Source organism: Capsicum annuum, chromosome 5, assembly GCF_002878395.1.
Source record: "Capsicum annuum cultivar UCD-10X-F1 chromosome 5, UCD10Xv1.1, whole genome shotgun sequence".
NCBI lineage: Eukaryota > Viridiplantae > Streptophyta > Magnoliopsida > Solanales > Solanaceae > Capsicum > Capsicum annuum.
Genome location: NC_061115.1, coordinates 76358163 through 76380986, shown reverse-complemented (window position 1 = coordinate 76380986; position 22824 = coordinate 76358163). Strand labels below are relative to the sequence as shown.

The 22824-nt window shown below is 39.0% G+C and overlaps 1 protein-coding gene across 3 annotated transcripts; it reads left to right on the top strand.

Moving 5' to 3' along the window:
* Window positions 1-1611: 1611 nt before the first annotated feature.
* Window positions 1612-22167, top strand: LOC107871894 (GBF-interacting protein 1-like). 3 transcript variants are annotated; one of them, XM_047413061.1, is made up of 11 exons: window positions 1612-2034; window positions 3285-3328; window positions 3985-4087; window positions 5733-5847; window positions 6017-6438; window positions 6607-6783; window positions 7529-7922; window positions 13749-14037; window positions 14429-14587; window positions 19512-19982; window positions 21588-22167. In XM_047413061.1, the coding sequence occupies exons 1-11, from the start codon at window positions 1614-1616 to the stop codon at window positions 21873-21875; spliced, it is 2883 nt and encodes a 960-aa protein (XP_047269017.1). In that variant the 5' UTR covers window positions 1612-1613; the 3' UTR covers window positions 21876-22167. The 3 variants fall into 3 exon arrangements, with proteins under 3 accessions (XP_047269017.1, XP_047269016.1, XP_047269018.1); XM_047413060.1 differs by having other exon boundaries at window positions 6604-6783; XM_047413062.1 differs by lacking the exon at window positions 14429-14587 and having other exon boundaries at window positions 6604-6783.
* The last annotated feature ends 657 nt before the right edge of the window (window positions 22168-22824 follow it).

Below are 22824 nucleotides of genomic sequence, written 5' to 3'. Positions count from 1 at the left end.
TATATATATATATATATATATATATATATATATATATAAAGTATGTGGGTAGGATTATTCTTTTTTTAAAAAAAATTATAATTTTTTATGTGGCAGTGACATTACACTGATGTGGCACTGATTTGGCAATGATATGACGCTTGTGTAGTGCACTCTCTGTTGTGAGAGTGAGATTTTGATTTTGAGGTTGAAATTAATTCACTTGAAAGTTGTTAAGGGGGTAAATAATTGCCTGATTAATTTAGGGTCTAAAGTAGGTTTTGACGACAAGTTCAGGGATTTTTGATGTATTTTCTCATTTTTAATTCAAGGTCCATGCCATCCCATAAACCCACCATCCATCTTCTTTTTCTATTGGCCAAACCCATCGGCGGCCCTCTAAAGTTGGCACGATCTTTCACTTAGGCACTTCAATGGACGTTGTTCACTTTTGACATCTCAAGTAGCCATAAAGTATGTCACTTTGGCACCTTTTGCTAATTCAGCAAAGAGAATGTATTACACTTGCTTTTAAGCGCGTTTCAAGGGTATTTTCGTAATTTTTGAAGAATATTTTCGTAAGTTTGGAGTTGTCTTCTCCACACAACTTTCTTTATATAACTTTCTTTAGCCTATATTAATGGAGGGTAATGGAGGTTGAATTTTTCAAGAATGATAACAAAATTTTACTCCATTAACAAAATACTCACTCCATTAACATACATACAACAACAACACACACTAGGAACACCAAATAATACTCCCTCAATTAATCAACAACATCATTAACACCCCCCAAAAAATGTCAACATTCAATTAAAAAACAGAATAGTTTCCCCTTTTGCTGATTCATGAGATTCTCCAATATCATTAAATTCCCCCTTCAGCAGCCTCAACAACTCCAAAGCCATTGCCTTTGCTTTGTTGTTTCCATTAACAGATACAGAGACAAGTTCAGGGATGACACCTTCATCCATTACCAGTTGACAATATTGAACTCGTTGAGAGCATTAAAAAAAATCCACTACATGCTCCTGGTCCTTGCGATTGTCACACTTAAGTAGTTTCACAACGAATGCAATGCATCCATTAGTTTTAGCTATAACAATTCTAGCATCTTCTTTGATGAACAAATTTTGCAAAATGATGACACAATTTTTTGCGAGAACTGTATCCTCCTGTTCATATCTAAATTCGTAACTCACAAATTATTTAGCATGAAATTGAGAGGTGGGGTGGGGAAGAGAATTGAGGGGTGAGAGAGCGAGTAGGTGGAGAGGGAGTGGGTAGGTTGGAAGGGGGAACGAGTAAGTGGTGAGGGGGTGGGTTGGGCTATAGAAGACGATGAGGATTGGTGGGGTGGGGGAAATTAAATTTTATAATTTTTTTATAATTATTTAAGTTAAAATTGCCAAGTGGCAATATTTGATTGGTGTATTTTAATTTTAATTAAAAATAGATATTTAACATTTAATTTGGAGAAAAATAACAAATATCATAATGTTATTGGTCACTTTACACATTATCTGCACACAATATAATTTTATAAATTTAATAAAAAATGTCAAAATAACACGAATACGTGAATTATCAAAATTGAATGTTTTAAGTGAAAGATAAAGATGATGTCACGTATGGGTTTGGCCCTTTCTCTTTCACCAAATACATACCATGCCATAAACCCTCCATCCATCTTCTTTCTATTCTCTTCACCAAATACAATTACTCTCTTTTCCCTCTTTCTCTTCCCCTCTTTTTTCTCTCAACATATAGAAACAGTAAAAACATTGGAGTATAATATATATCACATATATATAGAGGTGTGTATATATATAGAGAGAGAATCTTGTCGGGTTGGTGGTGGGGTGGTGAAGACGACGATGAGTAGCAACAACAAGAGAGGAGGAGCTAGGGTTTCAATCCCAAGCAGTGTAAGGAAAACGATCCAGAACATAAAGGAAATCACTGGAAATCACAGTGAAGATGAGATATATGCAATGCTCAAAGAATGTTCTATGGATCCCAATGAAACTGCCCAAAAACTCCTTTTTCAGGGTCTCTTTTCTGATCTCTTCATTACTCTATACACTCATTTTTTTGTTTACATTTCATTTTTCAATGTACTTGTGGTCTGACCCTTTCTTGAACCCCGTGCGTAGTGGGAGCTTTAAGTGTATTGGGCTACCTTCTTTATTTGATTTTTTGATGCACAATAGACCCTCATGGTCCGGCCTGTGTAGTGGGAGCTTTAGTGGACGGAGCTGCCTTTCTATTTGATGGTTTGATGTACAATAGAACTTGTGGTCCTGCCCTTCTGCGCATAGCGGGAGCTTTAGTGGTTTTGATGTATTACTTTCTTTATTTTTTTGCCTTTTGTGTTCTTTGTTGGATGAGTCTTATACTAAATTTGGTCAGTTCTTAAATTGGGTTTCAATGGTAGACTTTATATCAGGGCTGTTAAAATTAATATTGGGCATACATGAGTAAAAGACAATGTCTTTAATTTTTTTTTTTTTTTTAGTAGTTACATTGACAGAACCTCTAGTTTAGAGAACCCTGAATTTGCCTTAGAATTTGTTTTTTAGAGTATTGGAATGAATTGAGACCGCAACAGAATAGCTAGAAAGGGTTCATATAGCTGGTACCAACAATTTATCCCAAAAAAAAGAAGAGCCAGTGCCACTATTTTGAGATGGAGTGCAGTTGATTGGTGATATTATTTTTGTTCAAGATAACATTTTGTAGTTATCTTTTGTTATCAAGAGGTGTTTTTGCCGAAGTTTGTTATTGAGAAGGTTTAGTTAAACTTGTCATTCTCGTTCGGTGCACAGTGTAGTTGTCAATGTATTTTGTATTTACTAGTAACAAAGCTATTAATATGGCTGTCGGTGCTTCTTTCTCGTTTTCTTCGTTACATTCACGATGGTTGGTTCGGATGCCTGAAATCTGAACTATCTAATTATAGTAGCATAAAATGTTGCTTTCTACATCTTCTTGTCTTGCTGATTTTAGATAATTTTATATATGTGTACACTAACCTAGGGATTTCCTGGTAACAAGACTAATGGGCAATTTTCACGTGTGCACGTAACAGATTCATAGATTGGTCTTGTTTATGTGTTCTGTTATTTCCTATTTTGATATTCTCAGTGATTAGTTCTTTTGAAAACTACAGCCTATGTTGTGGTGTTGTTGTAGCCTATGTGTATTTCCCCAGACAGGATCTTCTCATTGTTATGCTTCATAGCTATCGTAATATAAAATTTATTTTGTCCTCGCTTATCTAATTGGGGTTTTTTTTACAGATACGTTCCATGAAGTAAAAAGCAAACGCGACAGAAGAAGAGAGGTATGGTTAGTTACTGATTTGCATGCTTACAATGCTCTCTACAAAGACCCATAGGGAATTAATGTTTGCTGGGTGTGGAATTTGCAAAATAAGGTCTAAGTTGATTCTAGGTGCCCAAAGAGCTTAATGTAGTGCACACACATATTGACAAGTAATTATAATAGTTGATGCAGATTCATGGAATCAGCATTGAATGTAGAGTGGTGGAGCAATTTATTGCCCGACGCTAGAAAGAATGTAATGAACCATCTCAATCAGATGTGTTAATGCCTTTTCTATTAACCACTGTCAATCAAGTTACCACTTATCTGGTTGATTTGTTGAAAAATATTTGTCATGTACTTTTCTGATGCATAGGATGTCTATTTGGTTTAATCAACCTGATTAATGCAGTAAAAGATGAAATGTGCAAATAGGCATGAGCACCTTGGTTGAATTGTTTTTTTTTTTGCTCATGGACCCCATTAATGTCAAATGAGTTTCTTTCTTTCCCCTTAGAATTCCATGCTATTCAATTTTGGTATCAGCTTTTTGTTGTCATTGCTTCATATGTTCACTCTTTAGGACCTAACAAATGTGAAGTGTTGGCTGACATGCTTTCTTGGCTATCCATGTGCTGTTTCTGTATTGTTATAATTCGATTTGCCTTTTTGCAGAATTTGAACAAGGAGTCTTGTGAGCCAAGGTGGAAGCCAGCTATGCAGGGGAGGGGGAACAAGGGGAGTCGGGGAAACTTCACTTCTCTCCATGTTTCACTTGGTAAACATCCATTTTGTTATTATTTTCTGACTTGTGATATCTTATGCTGCTGCTGAACCTAGTGATTTCTTATTTTTCAATTTTCTGATATCTTGATTTTGGTGTTCTTTTTAATTGCTTGACCCACTTTCTTTTGTATTTCATTCACCCTTTTTGCCAAATGATAAATGGCTATCATCTCGAAGAATCCAAATTAATACTACTTTATGCTATTGTGAATTTGTGATCTTGATGCCACTTCTAATCAACGATCACACATTTTGCCTGATATATCTAAGCACATTACAAGTTGCTCCAAAGTTATAACTAATTCATACTTCAATTTTTTTTTAAATGTCTTTGCACTACCCTGTGAGAAGTAATGGAAAAATATTATTGAATTGTTGTACATTGAGGCCCTATTTATAGACAATACATTCTAATCCTTTTCCTAATAGGACACTACATTACAATCCTTTTCCAAGTAGGATTTTATATGCTATTCCTGTTGCTACTCATATTCTAACACTCCCCCTCAAGCTGGTGCATAGAAGACATATGTATCAAGCTTGTTATGGATGTAACTAATATGAGAATTGGTGAGGGACTTGGTGAAGATATCTACAAGAAAATTGATAAGGACTGCTTTGGATGTCTGGGAGACCTCAATTGAAACGGAACAAATTGAAAAAATGATCCGAAAAGTAGTAAATATTGCCATAAAGTCGATGTGACGCTGGAAAATTGTCGAACCCGTATAAAATATACGGGTCATCTCAAAATCAAGAGACGAGTAGATCTTGAACATAAAAGTCACCGGAAACTTAGCCGAAACATGCTCACACGCTGGATTATTAGATTTGATGGCTGAAATTCTGAGGAAAAAAAAGTATATGGGTAGGGTTGGAATGATGACACGACCCTACTGAAAAAGAGAAATATGTGTAGGGTCAGAATGATGGCACAACCCTATTGAGAAATAGAAATTATATGAGTAGGGTCGGAATGACGGCACGATCCTACTGGAAAAGAGAAATTATATGGGCAGGGTCGGAATGATGGCATGACCCTACTGAAAAAGATCTGAGGAGTCACCGGAAAGACGTACGGAACTATGTAAACTAAATATGAGGAGAAAGATGCATGGTGCTATGCAACTCAGATATGAGACAGTAGTTCGGAAAGATGCACAGTGCTACGCAAATCAGATATGAGAAAATAGTCACCGAAAAGAAGTACGGTGCTAAGAAAAATAGATATGAAAAAGTAGTCACTGGACAGATGCATGGTGCTACGCAAAGATATGAGAAAATAGTCACTAGAAAGATACACAGTGAGTCAGTGACCCAACTTTTTCTAACATGATCATTGGCCAGACGGGCGGGCGGCATATATGGATTATAGCCGCCCGCCGGCAGCGGAAACTCTTTGATTCTTTACCAAGATCGTGGAAGCTTTGATACCATGTGAGAAAATATAAGAGAGAAATAACAAAGAGGATTGATATTCTGTCTTTTGAGCCACATGTAGGCTTTGAACAATTAATGTATTTTATTGAAACCTTTTCCTTTACATTGGGAGTATTTTTCACTACATCTTTCAGATTGAGTCTTAGGGGTCCCTCTTTCCTTATCCGTTCATAATTAATATGTATTTATTTGGTCAGATGCTGGTAGTGGAAGGAACTCTGGACCTGATAAGGATAATGGAGCCAGCCATGTTTCTGGAAAGAGTGTCAACCTATCTTCCGTGCCTACTGTCGAGGGGAAGAATACTTCAAGGTGATATTGATGTTCATGGATTTTGCTCCGTCTGTGTGCATTATGGCATATGGATGCTTCTTGATTTCCAGTGTTACACCGCTTCAGATATCAAAATATAGTTTATTGTTGTCTATACATGGTTTGATTTCAACTATTTTTGTATCCGAATCTTTTTCTCTCTTTTCAGCTCATCAAGTGCCAGAGCCAATGGGCCTGGTGTGGTAGCTTTTGGGAGTAACTGTATTGTACTTGATGCACCTGCATCAGCAGGAAGTGGGATTAAGCAATCTGAAGCAACTGCAGCTGGCTCTATTAAGCCAGAGGAACCTCTGCAATCTCCAAGTCATGATGTGAACAGAAGCCCTAGAGTGTCCGTGGGAACCAAGGATAGGCTTGGACGGAAGATGCCAAATTTCAGCAACTCTTCAGCATCCTTGTCTTCACCGCCTTCATCAGGAGCTTATTTTTCAGCATCTGATCCTGTTCTTTTGCCATCTCATGGTTCACGACCCCCTGGTGCAGTAGGCACAATTCGAAGAGAAGTCAATGGGCAGCGTGCTCCATTTGAACATGTTCCTACCAACTCTAATGGGAGCAAGACAGGCACTGGTAGGCCTATGAAGACTTGTCTGGGAATTTGTCATTTTTCGACAGTTTTGACTGTTGTATCATCAGTAATTTATTGTCATTGTTTGGGGGTGATTTAGGAAGATGGACTGATTTCTCATCCAGTTAATGAAGCTCATGTATTTGTTTCTGCTTATGTTTGGACAGCAGTTTCTGACTCCAGAAGTTCAACTGTGCAAGTAAACATGTCAAGCAAATTCCAGGGGTCTGTAAAGAATCAGCTTCCCGAATCCCCACAAAGTGCTTCTTTGGCTCAGAGTGTTTCTTCTATTAGTAGGCCTACTTCTAATTACAACAACCGATCACCACTAGTTGGGCCACAAAAAGGTAATGTACTCAAACATGTTCCACACTCTATACATTAGTATATTGTTTTCTTTCCCCCTCCAGGAAAGATTCTTTTAATTAATATTGCTGCTGCAGTTGTTACTAATGGTGCTTACTTGATGATTGAAGTACTCCATTTTTCCCTCTAATGACGTGTTCAATGTTCTTTCTACCTTTCTTTTTGTATTTAGTAAGAAGTTTTGAACCTTTTGTATTGATTTTTTCTAGAGCTGAGTAACTGTTTTTTTTCCAGTTGGTATTTTTGTTGGTCCAGCTGGAGAGAAAAGGTCATTTCCTATTCTCATTTGCTGTTTCAATTTTCTTCTTTTGATTATCTGCATTTTTCGGTTTGAATTCTCCACGTGTCTATAGTATAGTCCTACTTGGGGGCCATGCACCAGTAATATTTAATTCCCAAAGTAGAATGGTGATTGTCCTGGTGAACTTATGGAACTAGTCCATGCTTGAGTGTGCTAGTTTACTTTCACCAATCCCCAAACCCCCCATCCCGAAAAATAAAAAGGAGAGCTCATTTCAAGATGTTGTTTAGTCTCTAGAGATGACTCAATAGTTACATTTTTTGAGGCTTTAGAGTGTTATTATACCTTTGCTGCTTGTTAAATTTGATTTTAGTTGTTAAATGGGAAGAGAATAAAGAACTTAATTCTGGAAATTAGGATGTCTTACTTGAATAATAAAACATGCTGTCATGCCAAAGCTAAAACTTCTCTGCATTTCATTATAGCTGGTCCTGGTAAGGAATGGAAGCCGAAGCCCACAAACAATAATATTGTTCAGGTTTCTGCTACATCTGCTGTTGGTTCATCTGATGTTTCTACAGAGTCTGCGGAGGTCGATACTCAACTGCAGCCTTCGGATGTCGATATTGAAATAAAGAAAGGGACTTTTGAACTGCAGCAGAAGTTAGAAAAATCGTGCATTTCAGATGTTCAGCCTGTCATTATCCCTAACCACCTTCATGTCCCCGAGGCTGAAAAACTTGGTTTCTGTTTTGGAACTTTTGAAGCTAGCCTGGGTTTAGGCGTAAGCGCTAACAATACTGCTGAGAGTGAAAAGACTCCATCACTCTCTGGAGCTTCTGAGGGTATTGAAGAAATGACAAATGAACAGTTTTTGAGGTCTGTCATCTTCACTTCTTGCTTCCCTAAATTGGCTTGCGACTTACAAAAGCTTTTGGGTTGCTCTCCTTTTAGCCTAGGAATCAAGGATTTGGATGAATATTATCAGTATATTTCACCCGTTTATTTTAATTAACGTTGGTTATTTGGAATGTCCTGTTTTTGTTTTTTTATATGATACTGCAAATAGAAGAGAAGTGCATATAATAATTAATGGATGGATGCCAACATATGTAAAAAGGGCCTCCTCCAGTTTGAGGTGTATAATTGACCTTATGAATGATACTTTATGCAGTACAAGGGGTATGTGAGGGAATGGTTTGTCTGGAAGTCCAGTTTTCAAGTAATACTAAACTGCATATTCAAATGACATATTTTTCAATATTTGAAGCTTCAAAATTTTAGTTACTGAAATTGTTCATTCACTAGATTCCCGTTGTTCAGTCTTCAATTTTCCAGACAGTTGCCAGTTGTCAGCTGCATGTGGTTTTGGCAAGGGTTTAGGAAACATTCCAAAAGCTAAAACCAAGAGTTCGTTGATTTGGAAAAACTTGAAACCAAGTTGGTCTGGTTTTAGAAAACCAAAAGCCGATGATCTTTTTCCTAAGAAAAATCTGTGTTAATCTTCTAAACTAACTCTTATCCAAACATACAACTTTCTTCTATAACCATTCCCGATTTCTTTGTGAAATCAAACCCCAAAACCAATTTCAATTGCCTGGTCTTTTTCTATCTTCTGCATTGGCCTTTTTTTTTCCTGAAAAAACAATTTGGACTACCGTTGGAAAATATTTTTGGGATTATTTTTTCAGAAAAACAGTTTTTTGAAATTGAGACGTGTTGGTAGGTGTAGCTTCTATGATTAAAAATACTGTGGATGTGAGTGTTCTGTGAGTAGTGAAGATTTATTTTTAAATTAATATGTAAAATTCTTCTTTGAAATACACCGTCAAATCGCAACTTCAAAAACATTTCCTGGATTTTTTTGTTTTTTTTTGTTTTGTATAACTTCTTCAAAATCTTAAATAAATGCGATTATTTTTCCCCAAAAAATTTGAAAATAAATTTCTTGGACAGAAGCCAGTAATTTTATCTTTTAGTAGCCGTTTGGCCATGAAAATTACTTTTTTTCGGAGTTGGAATTGGAGTTGAAGATGAAGTTGGAGTTGGAGTTGTGTTTGACCATGTCTTTTTGAAATTTTTTCTTAGACTTTTGAAAAATCTTTTTTAAATATGATTTTATGCCCCCAACTTTTAAAAATTATCAAAATCACCCAACTACTAATTTACCTACTAACATACAACCAAATGTTGAGAAAATAATTTATATGGCTTCAATTGATAAAATAATTAACAACAAACTAATTATTATGATTGTTATTCTTCTAAAATTTGAATAAAAATATCATAAGGACGAGCTAAATAAGTTTATCTAACCATAATCAATTGAATAGAGAAAAAATATATTTTGATAAATATGATTAATAGATATAAATATATTTTATATATTCTTAAATTTGTTGATGAAAATTCTTAATATATTTAGTTTACCAAGGAACTAAATATATTTAGTTTACCAAGGAACTAAATTGTGAAGAGTAAACTAAATAGTAAAGTTCAGATGTCAGCATACGCGGAACCCCGGTGACATCTGAACTTTACTATTTAGTTTACTCTTCACAGTTTAGTTCCTTGGTAATTTTAATTTCGGTTTCTTTTGATTTTAGTTGTGCCTGATTTTGCATATTGGTAGATATTGTGTGTATTTTGTGCATTCCTACTGTCTGTTCTACTGTTTTCTCCTACGGTTCCTTCGTTTGTGTGTGTGCGGGTGGGTTTGGAGCGCAGTGTGGGCCGCGGTTTGGATAACTGAGTGGCAGCTGTGGGATTCCGGAGACGCTCCTCTATATATCCCTGTGAATTCTAACCTTGAACTCTATTTCTATTTCTATTTCTATTTCTCTAGTTCTTTATTCTGATAGCATCTGTTGTGCTTGAATTTTGGTTGCATTTCGTGCTTTGCGTGTGCCTTTTATTGTTATTGGCTTACTGCTGTTTTTAGCCTTCGCTGTAATTTGTCTTGAGTAGTGGCTTGGGTGGCTCATGGTGGAATAAGGTCATGTGCTAGGGGGCTGGGGGTGGGCTCGAGGGTTGGTGTTAGGTTAAGTACGAGATGCGGAGTGCGAGGTTTTGAGGGAGGGGATAAGAGAGTTGATAGTTTGAGGGTAGGATTGTGGAACATTGGGACCCTGTAGGGTAAGTCGATAGAACTGGTTAAGATTCTTAGGAGGAGAAAGATTAGTATTGCGTGTGTCCAGGAGACCAAGTGGGTAGGTTCCAAGGCTAGGGATGTAGATGGATACAAGTTGTGGTATTCAGGTAGTGAAAGGCGTAGGAATGACATAGGTTATCTTAGTGGACGAGGAGCTTAGGTGGCAGGTAGTGGAGGTTAAAAGGGTTAGTGATAGGGTTATGAATATCAAGTTGGTCTTGGGAGGGTTTTACTTTGAACATCTGTAGTGCGTATGTGCCACAGGTGGGTCTGGAGGAGGAGGAGAAGAATTTTTGGGAGGTTTTGGACGAGGTGGTTAGAGGCGTGCCTAGTTCGGAAAAGATTTTCATAGGTGGGGATTTCAACGGGCACATCGGGTCTTTGCCGTTAGGGTATGATGATGTGCACGGGGGCTTTGGGTTTGGGGTTAGGAATGATGAGAGAGCTGGTCTTTTGGATTTTGCGAGAGCCTTTGGGTTTGTGGTAGTGAATTCCAGCTTCCCGAAGAAAGAAGAGCATTTGGTTACTTTCTGCAGCAGGATAGCCAAGACTCAGATTGACTTTTTGCTGCTTAGAAAGGGGGATAGAGTTTTGTGTAAGGATTGTAAGGTAATTTCGAGTGAGAATTTTGCAACTCAGTATAGACTCCTGGTGATGGACTTGGTTATTAAGAAGGGCAAGATGAGGAAGGAAAGGTCATCCTAGGGTTAGGTGGGGCAGTCTGACTCCGGTTAGTGCTTTGGAGATAGGGGCGAAGATGGAGGGGATGGGGGTGTGGGAGTGCAGGGGGACGTGGACAGTATGTGGGATAGGGCTGCTGGTTGCATTAGGGAGTCGGCTAGAGATGTGTTGGGTGTTTCGAGGGGCTGGTTTGGCCGGTATCGGGGGGATTGGTGGTGGAATGAAGATGTTAAGAAAAAGTTGGAGACGAAGAAGGCGGCTTACGCTAAGTTGGTTGAGAGTAAGGATGATGAAGAGAAACGGGTGAGCAGAAAGGAGTACAAGTTAGCTAAAAAGGAGGCTAAGTTAGCAGTCGCGGCTGCTAAGACAACAACTTTTGAGAGTTTGTATAAAGGGTTAGAGGAGAAAGGTGGGGAGAAGAGGTTGTTTAGTCTTGCCAAGGTTAGGGAGCGGAAGGGTCGTGATCTGGACTAGGTGAAGTGCATTAAGGGGGAGGATGACAGAGTTTTGGTGGAAGAAAACCTCATTAAGAAAAGATAGCAGTCGTATTTCTATAAGCTCTTGAATAATGAGGGGGACATGGGTGTTGTGTTAGGGGAGCTGGAGTATTCCGGGAAGTGTCGCGACTTTGGCCATGCCGGCGTTTTAAGGTAGAAGAGGTCAGTGAGGCTATTCGCATAATGCGTAGGGGCAGGGTGATGGAGCCCGACGAGATTTCGGTGGATTTTTGGAAGTTCTCTGTCGAGTCAGGGTTGAGGTGGCTGATCAACTTGTTTAGCAATATTTTCAAGGCAGCAAAGATGCCTGAGGCGTGGAGATGGAGTACGATGATTCCTTTATTTAAAAACAAGGGTGACATTCAGAGTTGCAACAACTATTGGGGTATTAAGTTGTTAGAGTCACACGATGAAGATTTGGGAGAGGGTGGTGGAGCGGAGGTTGAGGAAGATTGTGTCTATTTCGGAGAATCAATTTGGTTTTATGCCTGGTCGCTCAACGACTGAGGCAATTCACCTTGTGCAGAGACTGGTAGAGCAGTATAGAGAGAGGAAGAGGGACCTTCACATGGTGTTTATCGACTTGGAAAAGACGTATGACAAGGTCCCTAGGGAGGTGCTTTGGAGATGTTTGGAGGTGAGGGGGGTCTCGGTGGTGTACTGCAGAGCGATTAAAGACATGTAGAGGGTGCGAAGACTCGGGTTAGGACAGTGGGAGGAGATTCTGAGCATTTTTAGGTCTTGACAGGGTTGCATCACGGATCAACTCTTAGTTCATTTTTATTCACTTTGGTGATGGATGTGTTGACGCGGAATATACAGGGCGAAGTGCCTTGGTGTATGCTTTTCGCGATGATATAGTTTTTATTGATGAGTCGCGACGAGGGGTTAATGATAAGCTGGAGGTTTGGAGACAAACCCTGGAGTCCAAAGGTTTCAGGTTGAGTAGGAACAAGACGGAGTACTTTGAGTGCAAGTTTAGTGACTCGAGGCTAAAGGAGGAAGTGGTAGTGAAGTTGGATTCTCAGGCGGTTTGCAAAAAGGATAGTTTTATGTATCTCGGGTCTACGATTCAGAGAAATGGAGAGATAGATGAGGATGTCTCTCACCGTATTGGGGCAGGTTGGATGAAATGGAGGTTTGCTTTGGGAATTTTATGCGATAAGAAGGTGCCCCCAAAGTTGAAAGGCAAATTCTATAGAGTTGCAGTCCGGCTGCTATGTTGTATGGAGCGGAGTGTTGGCCGGTTAAGAATTCTCATATCCAAAAGTTGAAGGTGACAGAAATGAGGATGTTGCGCTGGATGTGTGGATTCACGAGGGCTGACATGGTTAGGAATGAAATTATTCGAGAGAAGGTGGGAGTGGTGCTAGTGGAGGATAAAATGCGGGAAGTGAGGTTGAGATGGTTTGGTCATGTGATGAGAAGGGGCACGGATGCCCCAGTTTGTAGGTGTGAGAGGTTGGTCTTGGATGGTTTCAAGCGGGGTAGGGGTAGACCGAAGAAATACCGGAGAGAAGTGATTAGACGTGACATGGAGCTGTTGCAGTTGATTGAGGACATGACCCTGGATAGGAAGGTATGGAGGAAAAGCATTAGGATAGAGGGCTAAGGGTGTGGATGAGTCGTAGTAATAATTAGGTGGATTTTGGTGTCCTTGGTTTGGCATTGTAATTTTTTTTTTGTGGATGTCGTATTTGTGTTATTTTATCCTGTTCTATGCCTTGCATGCTTCTGTATACTGCCTCTTATCTTGAGCCGGGGTCTATCGGAAACAGCCTCTTTGCCTCTTTTGAGGTAGTGGTATGGACTGCGTACACTCTACCCTCCCCAGACCCTACTATGTGGGAATATACTGGGTTTGTTGTTGTTTTTGGTCTTTTTAAAAAAATTATGGAATTTAGTTAATAAGAGGAGTTTGTGTAAAAATTTAAAGATTCGGGTTATATGTAATAATAATGAAAGTTGGAATTGGAAGTGGAAAAAAGGGAAAACAACAAAAAGTTGTTTTCACTTTTCGGAATTTAATTCCGGAATTGTTTTCCAAATTTTCATGGCCAAACACCATAATTTCCAACTCCGGAAAAATTTTCCGAAAAAAAGGGAAAAATACCCATGGCCAAACGGGTCCTTAGAAAAATCTTCTTGAAGATTGAGACCTAAAATATCTAATACAAAATAGAGTATCTTCTTTTAGCTTTTAAGCGCCTCCCCTGTTTCAAATATTTTCTGTGCGTATGAACTTGTTGCCCTTAGCCTTGTAATTTAGATCCTGATGGAATCTTTTATATAACACTTGACTGATGTATGACAAGATGTATACTTCATTTGCAGCATGTTCACATGCTAATGTTTTCATTCTTTGATTGAATGCAGTGATCAAAATCCATCAACAACTGCAGAGGGTGCAGATTGTTCTGATCAATCTCCGCCATCAGGTGGGCAGGAGAGTTTTTCTGCAAAGCCAGAAGATGTCTCATCCTCTCTTCCTGAGTACAGTGAATCTAAGCTAGAGACTCTGCAAGGAGGCCATCAATATTCAGTTGTTCATACGTCCCCGAACTATAGTTTTGGTTTTGTGCCACCACCATTAAGCAGTCGTCTCGAACCTTTTGAAAATTTTAATTCTCAGTTTCGCGATGTTTTTCGTCTTCCAAACTTTGTTGTAAGCCCTCATTCTCTGATGTTCTTTTTCCATATTCTGTGATTTTATTGGTTCTGACGCTTCCAATTCTTAGTTTTGGCATACAAAGTTGCAAATTTGTTAGTAAATGTCCATAGTTAGTTGAACACATTGTAGTAGACTTGTAATATGTTGAGGTTTCACCTCACTTGTGAGGGGCAAGGCCCTAGAATTTCACACTTTATGAGTTGTTCGGGGGTCTGTTAATGTTGAATGTAGGAACTATCTGACAGTAAACAGTAAATATCGATATTCAGGATGATTTGATATATTCCAAGAAGTTTGCGTTCATGTGGAACCAATACAGAACTGATTCATGAAAATTTAGTTCTCGTAATTAAGAACTGTTAAAATGAATCATTTTTTCCTCTAGGTTCAGCAACCATTTGACCCAACAAGCTACTATCAGTTCTACCGCTCCAACGCTGATGGTGATGGCCGCATTTCACCTTTTCATTCACCCGGAGTTTCTACAAAGTTCAATGGCAATGTTGCAGTTGTGCCTCCACAAACTTCTCAATCTGCTCAAGAGGTTTGAAAGTACTATTTCGTGTAGTATGTTCTATTGTTTGTATTACTCTGCAGGAAAATATGATTTTTTTTTTTTTTGGGTTTGGGGGGTGGGGGATTGGCACCTTCTCCCAATGTCTCTTGCCCTTCATTACATCAACAGAATTTTGTCTCTTGTACAGTAATGAGTTCCTCCGCTCTGCTTTCCTAACTCGTCCATGATTAGTTTCCTCTATTAATGATGTGTCGAGCCTAGACAACAATATACCCAGTACATTCCCAACATTTGCTCCAACAACATACCCAGTATATTATCTCCCATCAGAAATAGTAGGAGATATTTTGGTGAAAGTAGTCACATGGGTGGACAGGTGGTGATGGACCCCACTTTAGGGTTAGAATCAGAACTTTTGAATTTAAGTGGGAGGCCAAGTCAATTGGGTCTATTAAAAGCCCAAAAACTAAGCAACAAAGCTAAAGGCCCTGGACCTTTATTTCTGAAGTTAACTACTGGACTGCTGCAGATGGGCCAAGGGTTGTAGGCCAGACCTTTATACCAAAAAATGCTGAGCCTTTTTTGGATGAAATAAATTCATGGCCCACCACCTCAGAAACCCAAGACAATTCTTTAGTCTTTGTCGACCAAAGCTTAGCCTCCGAAGCTGAGATATTGCTTGAACAGCAGGAAATCAATCATCTGGGAGCAGAAATTCAATTGCATGCAGGAGAGGTAAATTCAACTGTAAGGGGGGGGGGGAGGGGGAAGGTAGTGAAGGAGAGATAGAAGACCAAGGCAATATGAATCAAATTACTATTTTGGGGAATCCAATTCCAATTCGTTCTGTCCCATCAGAGTGTAGAAAAGAAGCAGGGAAAAGAGCAAATCTATGAGTCCAACAAAACATTCTCAGACTTAGCCAAGAATTTGGGGTTGCTTTTGAGGGGTGTATAGAAGAGGCCACATCATTGCTGCTCAAAATTGATCAAAGGAGAGAGCAGGAAGTCCCACACCAACAGGAAATCTTGACAAACAGATGGTTCCAAAGGAACTTAAAAATGTTATGTTTGATGTAAAATTCAAAGATTCAGAACCAAAGAGTGATTCAAAAAGTAGAGGGAGGAAACTATCCATTCAGCTGTTATGAAGCTGAAAATTCTAGCATGGAATGTCAGGGGGTTGAACAGAACAGGGAGGAGAAAAGGGAACTAGTTAGAAGTAGAATTCAACATGAGGGAGCAGTATAATTGTCTTGGTGGAGACAAAACTAAATGGGACAGTGGGTAGATATATTCAACAATTGGGGGGAAATAGATGGATGGAAGCTTTAGGGTCTAAAGGTGGAATTATTATCATGTGGGATAATAGGGCTTAGAGGGGGGAAGCAGTAGAGAGTGGCAGTCAGATGATTACTTGTAAACTTTGTGGGATCAACCAGGATTTAAACTGTTTTCTCACAGCTGTTTATGCATCATCTTCTGATAAGATTGAAAGAAGGGATCTATGGGAAGAACTAGGGGCAATCAGGAGCTTGTGTGGGGGACCTTGGGTGGTTTGTGAAGATTTCAACACAACAAGATTCCCTTCAGAAAAAAACAATTGTGCTAACTTATCTGGAGCAATGGCTGATTTTTTCAACTGCATAAATGAACTGGAACTCATAGACCCCCCTCTTTTTGGGGGTCTTACACTTGGAGAGGAGAGAAAATCGCAGAAATGCCTCCAAAATAGACAAGTTATTGTATTCCTTTCCTTGGGATGAAATGTTCACTCAGATTAGGCAAAGTTCTCTTCTTAGCCTTGGTTCTGATCACGACCCCATTATTTTGACTTGTGGAGATAAAAACTTTAGGAAGTCTTTTCTTTAAGTTTGAAAAATGGTGGTTGAATGTAGAAGGCTTCAAAGAAAAAGTCCAAGAATGGTGGTGTTCTTTTGTTGTGTCTGGTACTTCTGACCACATCCTGACAATAAAATTAAGCTTGTTAAAGGCTAAACTCAAAGAATGAGCAAGGACCACAGAATGAATTGGAAGACAAGGAAAAGTCACATCCTAGATCAAATTGGGAGCTTGGAATCCATCCAAGAGAACAGACCTCTAAATGATGATGAACAATTGATAAAGGCTCATTTAGCTATGGAATTTGAGGAGGTGGCCAAAAATAAAGAAATCTATTGGAGACAGAGATACAGAGTCCAGTGAATCAAAAGTGGTGATAAGAACACTAAGTTCTTTCACAGAATAGTCACTGCACACAAGAGAATCAACACCATTGATTCCCTGTGGATCAATGGAGAGCAGTCCAATGATCCTGTAGCTATTAAGGGCTACATTGTTGAATTTTATCAAGATCTTTACGAAGAATCAGAAACTTGGAGACCTGCTTTGAACTTTCATGAATTACATAACATTTCATCAGTGGAAAGAGATAGTCTTGAAGGACTTTTTGAAGAAGAAGAAGTATTGGCAGGGATAAAATTGTGTGCTGCAGATAAAGCCCCTGGTCCAGTGGATACATCATGGCTTTTTTCCAAGTTTTTTGGGAAATAATAAAGGATGATCTGATGCACATTCCACAGATTCGATTCCCATCCTAAGTTTGAGAAGAGCTTCAATGTTACTTTTGTAGCTTTAATTCCTAAGAAGGTTGGGGCATATGATCTAAGAAATTTTAGACCCATCAGTCTAATCTCTGCGGTCTACAAAGTCATAGCAAAGGTGTTGGCTAAGAGATTAAAGAAGGTGATAAACAAGGTTATAAACAACCACCAGATGGCCTTCATCAAAGTGAGACAAATAATGGATGCTGCTCTAATTGCTAGTGAGTGCATTGACACTAGGATTAGAGGAGATGTACTAGGAGTTATGTGCAAGTTGGATATAAAAAAGGTTTTTGATCATCTGAACTGGAACTTCCTGTTGAGCACACTCACACTCAGACAAATGGGATTTGGGTGCAGGTTGCTCAATTGGATGGAGTTTGGTATTAAAACTACTAGGTTCTCCATTCTGATAAATGTAGAACCTGCAGGTTTTTTTCAGCTGAAAGAGGTCTGAGACAAGGGGATCCTCAATCTCCTTTCCCTTCATCATAGCTATGGAAGGGCTAGACAATCTGATGAGAAATGCTGCAGCAAGCAACTGGATAAGGGGTTTTACCATTAAAAACAGGAACAATGAAATTATTGAGGTGACCCACCTATTGTATGCTGATGATATTATGGTTTTTTGTGAAGCTGAAGAAGAACAAATCTATTTCCTTAGGAGGTAGAGTAGTTTTGATTGATGCAGTTTTAGATTCTTTGCCAACATATGTGATGTCTTTATTTCCCATCCCTGGTGAGGTGGTGAAAATTTAGACAAGCTGAGGAGGGATTTCGTGTGGTAAGGAAGCGAGATTGAGAAGAGCTTCAACCTTGTGAATTGGAACACAATTCAGTAATAAGAGTCTGCTTTTGAAATGGCTATGGAGATTTAACCAAGAACCTTCCTTGTGGAAGGAGATTATTCTACATAAATATGGTCTAGAGGGGCAGTGGTGCACTAATAAGGTGACTAATACTTATGGGGTTGGGAAGTCAATCAGGAATCTCTGATTGACTTTCAAGACTCACACTAAAGCTAGAGTTGGCAGGGGAGACTTGGTACTTTTTTGGAAGGAGGACTGGACTGGCCATAGATCTCTCCAATCTCTTTTTCCTGGATTGTTCTCTATAAGCTTGAATCCAAATTGCAGACTACAAGAAGTGTGGACTCCTCAAGGGTGGAACCTGACCTTCAGAAGATTCCTAAATGATTGGGAAATACCATGGGTAGCTGATCTTCTAAAATTAATAGGAGACTTCCCTGACACTACACTAATTTGGATCCGGATATTACATTGGAAGCACCACAATGATGGAATTTTCACTGTTAACAGGGTATACAAGGGGATTGAATGAAGCTGCAGGCAGATCAATCGGACCTTGGAGTGCTATTTGGAAGAATGTAGCCCCTACTAAAGTAAAGTGCTTTACTTGGCTAGTAGTCAGGAAAGCATGCTTGGCACATGAGGCATTACAAAAGAGGGGGTTTAACATAGCATCTAGATGCCTTTTGTGTAAAGAGGCACTAGAACCAACAAACATCTCTTCTTGCATTGCAAAATAACTTCACAAGTTTGGACAATGTTCACTTCCATTGCTGGAATTAATTGGATCATGCCTGAGCATACTGCAGACTTGCTCAACTGCTGGATCAGAAGAGGAGGAAGCAAGAGCCAGAAAAGATGTTGGAGGACAGTCCCAGCTTGCATTGGTGGACCATTTGGAAGGAGAAGAACCAGAGGATCTTTGAAGGATAAGAATCCACTATTCAGAAAATTAATTGGAAAGTTATTACTTCTCTAGGTTTTTGGTGTAAAGAACAGAGTGTAGAAGAGGAAATCCAATTAGTGGACTTTATAGGTTCTCTGTAAGTAATCTTTTTTTCTTTCTGTAAACTTTTTGGAGGTAGCCAGCGTGGCCCTTAATGCTGAAGAATACAATTACCAGTTTTTTTTTTTTAAAAAGTTCTGTTAGTGTATTAGATGCCTCTTTTGCTGTTCATATTGACATTTACCATTTTTCTGTTCACTAGAAGATATGAGTTCTCCCATTATGTTGCAGTGAACACCAAGTATAGAGTTAATCTATTCAAGATAGCTTTTGACAATCTGCAGTAAAGTCGTGTGCGTTGTGCTAGCAGCCCCTTCTGTATTTATTTATGACTGAACAATCTTTATTTTAGCTCTTGTGGTGGATTTCGTGCCTTCGTACTCTGCACAGAAGTATACCACATGTATTTGTTCATAATTTTCACAAAATAATAGTTTAATTTCTAGGTCTGTTGTTTGATTTACAACTTGCCAACTTCAGCTAATCTCAACAGTAAGGTACTCCTCGTTGATGTACATTTAAAATGGTTTGCAGGGAGGAAACACTCTCGTTTTATCTACAGCGGCTCCAACATCACTTGCAACCCAAGCTGCTGGGCTTGTGCGGAGTTCAGCAGCTGTAACTCAGCAACCTGTATTTCGACAAGCTGCAGGGATGCATCTCCCTCATTATCCTCCAAATTACATCCCATATGCTCACTATTTCTCTCCATATTATGTTCAACCAACAGCCATCCATCAATTCTTAAACAATGGTGCATTTCCCCAGCAACTTCAGGCTGGTAGTGTATATCCATCTCCACCAACCGCTGCTGCCAGATACTCACTTTCGCAGTATAGGCCAGGAGCTAATGTAGGAAACTCAACTCACATTAATGTTCCTGGTACGTATGGGCCATATGGATCCTCTACATCCAGCTATAGCACTAGTTCAACTACAGGAGGTGGAAACCCTGTTTCTAATGAGGATCTTTCTGCTTCTTCGTTCAAGGATAGTCAACAACAGGTCGGTCTTGTGTTTAGTTTAAATCTGTATTGATATTATCTTTTTTCACTATTGAAACATTTACTTGACATTATTCACATCATACCTAATCTTGTTAAGCGGTGAACAAAGGAGATTGTATAATGACGAAAGATCACCCCCTATGATCAGCAGCAAGGGGGTACAGCCCAAAAACAAAGGAGAAAGAGAAATGAATAGTAGGGCCTCTATTTATTTACCCCTAGTGAGAAGATATCATTCTAATTTAGCCAGTAAATTAAAAAGAAAACCAGGTAAACATTATATTATATCAGAACTTGAAATTCTTTAAGCAGAATGATAAGGGCCTAAATCTGATGAAACTAATTCTAAATGATAACTCTGTGATTATTAAGCCGTATACTATATGATAACTCTATCGGAAACAGCCTCTCTACCCCCGTCGGGGGTAGTGGTATGGACTGCGTACATTTTACCCTCCCTATGTGGGAATATACTGGGTATGTTGTTGTTGTATACTACATGATAACTATAAATATTCATTTGTATATTGTCTACAACGCCAGCATGTATGTTGGAGAAACTTGGTGCTGACGGATCTGGGACTTTGTCTTTTTTGAGGCGGGGTGGGGGGTGGGGGTGGTGAAGGGTCTTGTGTGTTTATGAAGTTAGACATTGTACTCAAGAAATCTCGAGGCTATTTCTGCTCTTATAAAGCACCACAAATATTTGCAAATCTCCTCCACCTGCACTTGGACTGATCTGGCTGCAGACCCTGATTCTTTTAATTTTTTTGCTGATATGTTCGAGAAGCTATGTTGATACTTGGAGCTTTCTCTGAATGTCTGCATCTCTCAGGAGAAACTGCACTTATGTTTATATTTGTATTATTATCTTTTCACTTTTTTGAGTGGTCAGTTCCTTCAAGGTAGTGATAATGGAGAGCTAATTACACTATGCCTTGCATTTATTTTTCTGCCAGCAGTTTACAGAGTTCTTACATATAGGGTGCTGTGTATTCTATGGTCTGCTTTTGTGGAAGTTCCAAGGGCTTTATCCCCTTGTAGCAAACTAGAAATTGTGTTGTATGCTTCACCCAACATTTTAAATTTTTCTTTGCTTTATTCCAAGGTTGTAGCAAACTAGAAATTGTGTTGTATGGCAGTCCTTTTGAGGAAATTTTTAGGATCCCTTGTTCTTGTGAGGGTGTCAAGTAATTTTCCTTTCGGACACCTTTGCTTTCGAGTGAGACAACCTGACGGCTATTGGGCGTGTACAGTGAAATTGAAATGGCATGTTGCTCTAGTCTGTCAGGTCTCTTTTGAAAATGACATATTTACTTTCATTTCTAAATATTATGAATTATGATGGGTGATCTTTTACTGTGATTGATTTCTTACTTATGCGGTAAACTATTTTGTATACTGTTTGCTTTGAATTTTGTGTCGGCTGAATAATTTAATGTGTAACCTTTATACTATGTCCAATTCTTTTTAAGGGATCCAAATTTAGACTTGTTATGTAGGACCTGAGCCCATAGGTCTCTCTTGACTGTGTTTATCATTTTCTTGGGGGTTTGTACTTTATTTACGTGATTTAAAGATGTGAACAATTTTGTTGTTGCAGAGTGAGGGCGCAGCTGTGTGGATTACTCCAGGTCGAGATTTATCCAGCTTGCAAGCAAGTTCTTTTTATAACCTACCCCAGGGTCAAGTGGCTTTTACTCCCACACAACCTGGCCATGGAAACATTGCTGGTCTTTATCATCCAGCACAACCAGTGACAGCAGAGACTGTTCACCCACTTATACAACAGTCACCGACAATGGCTGGTTCAATTGATATGGTTGGACCCACAGCTACTGTCTATCAGCAGCCTCAACATTCACAAATTAACTGGCCGAGTAGCTACTAAGGAGCTGGTCCTGCCATTTGTAGACCGGAAAGAAAATGAGATTCTTGATTACAATTTTGGGGTTACAATTAGTTTGGAGGTGGAGGAAGTATCCGGCAACTGCCGAAAAAGGCATTCACTGTGCTGGTTGACTGTAAATCTTACTAGAAATGCCCCTCCCTGAAAAAAGAAAAATGAAAAAAGATGAGATCTGTTTTCTTGCTTGGGATTGAGGATTCAAACGGTAAATCCTCCTGTAACGAATAGTGACAGTTTAGTTTGAGGCTGGTATAAGAAAATTGGTTTACCATTACATGTGTTAGCCCTTTCGTTGGTAGTTTTCAGTGTTAACTCATTTCTTTTCGGTAATTTTTCACATATTCTTTCCTATATCCTTTTTGTAGGTTAGGACTCTCTAAAGCAACGAGGGGTTTTAGGGGATTTTCATACATTTTCTTGCAATTTTGCTTCCAATCTTCTTTATCTGTAAAGTTAGTTTTGACATTTAAACGGGTGTATTTGGACTGTTGTTATTGGTGCTTGGCACAAGCCAGATGCTGATTCAGTTTTGCATGTGGATTAAATTGATATAAAGCAACTTTTAAAGCGCTTGTTGAAAATTATGAAATCTTGCTTTGTGCCCGAGGAGCCGGGGGTCTATCGGAAACAACCTTTCTACTTCTCTTGAAGTAGTGGTATGTGGTATGTTGCGTACATCTTACCCCCCAAATCCCACTATGCGGGAATACACTGGATTTGTTGTTCTTGTTGCTGCTTTGTGTCCGAGATTTTCTGTGATCTATATCTTTTCTCTGTGTCCTAAGTTTGCCTTTTCCATTATTTTATTAAAGATGTACGTTGTCATGTGGGGTTGGGTTTGGGGGCGGGGGCGAGGGGTCCTGAACGTGTATTTGATTATAAAAATTGCTGGATTAGTTAAGATTCTGGACATCCAAACAGCACATTACAG

Coding starts and splice junctions, on each gene's coding strand:
- LOC107871894 (XM_047413060.1), top strand. CDS start 1,614: ATGGGTTTGGCCCTTTCTCTTTCACCAAATACATACCATGCCATAAAC. Junction 7,923..13,748: donor ACAAATGAACAGTTTTTGAG/GTCTGTCATCTT, acceptor GATTGAATGCAG/TGATCAAAATCCATCAACAA. Junction 14,588..19,511: donor CTTCTCAATCTGCTCAAGAG/GTTTGAAAGTAC, acceptor AATGGTTTGCAG/GGAGGAAACACTCTCGTTTT.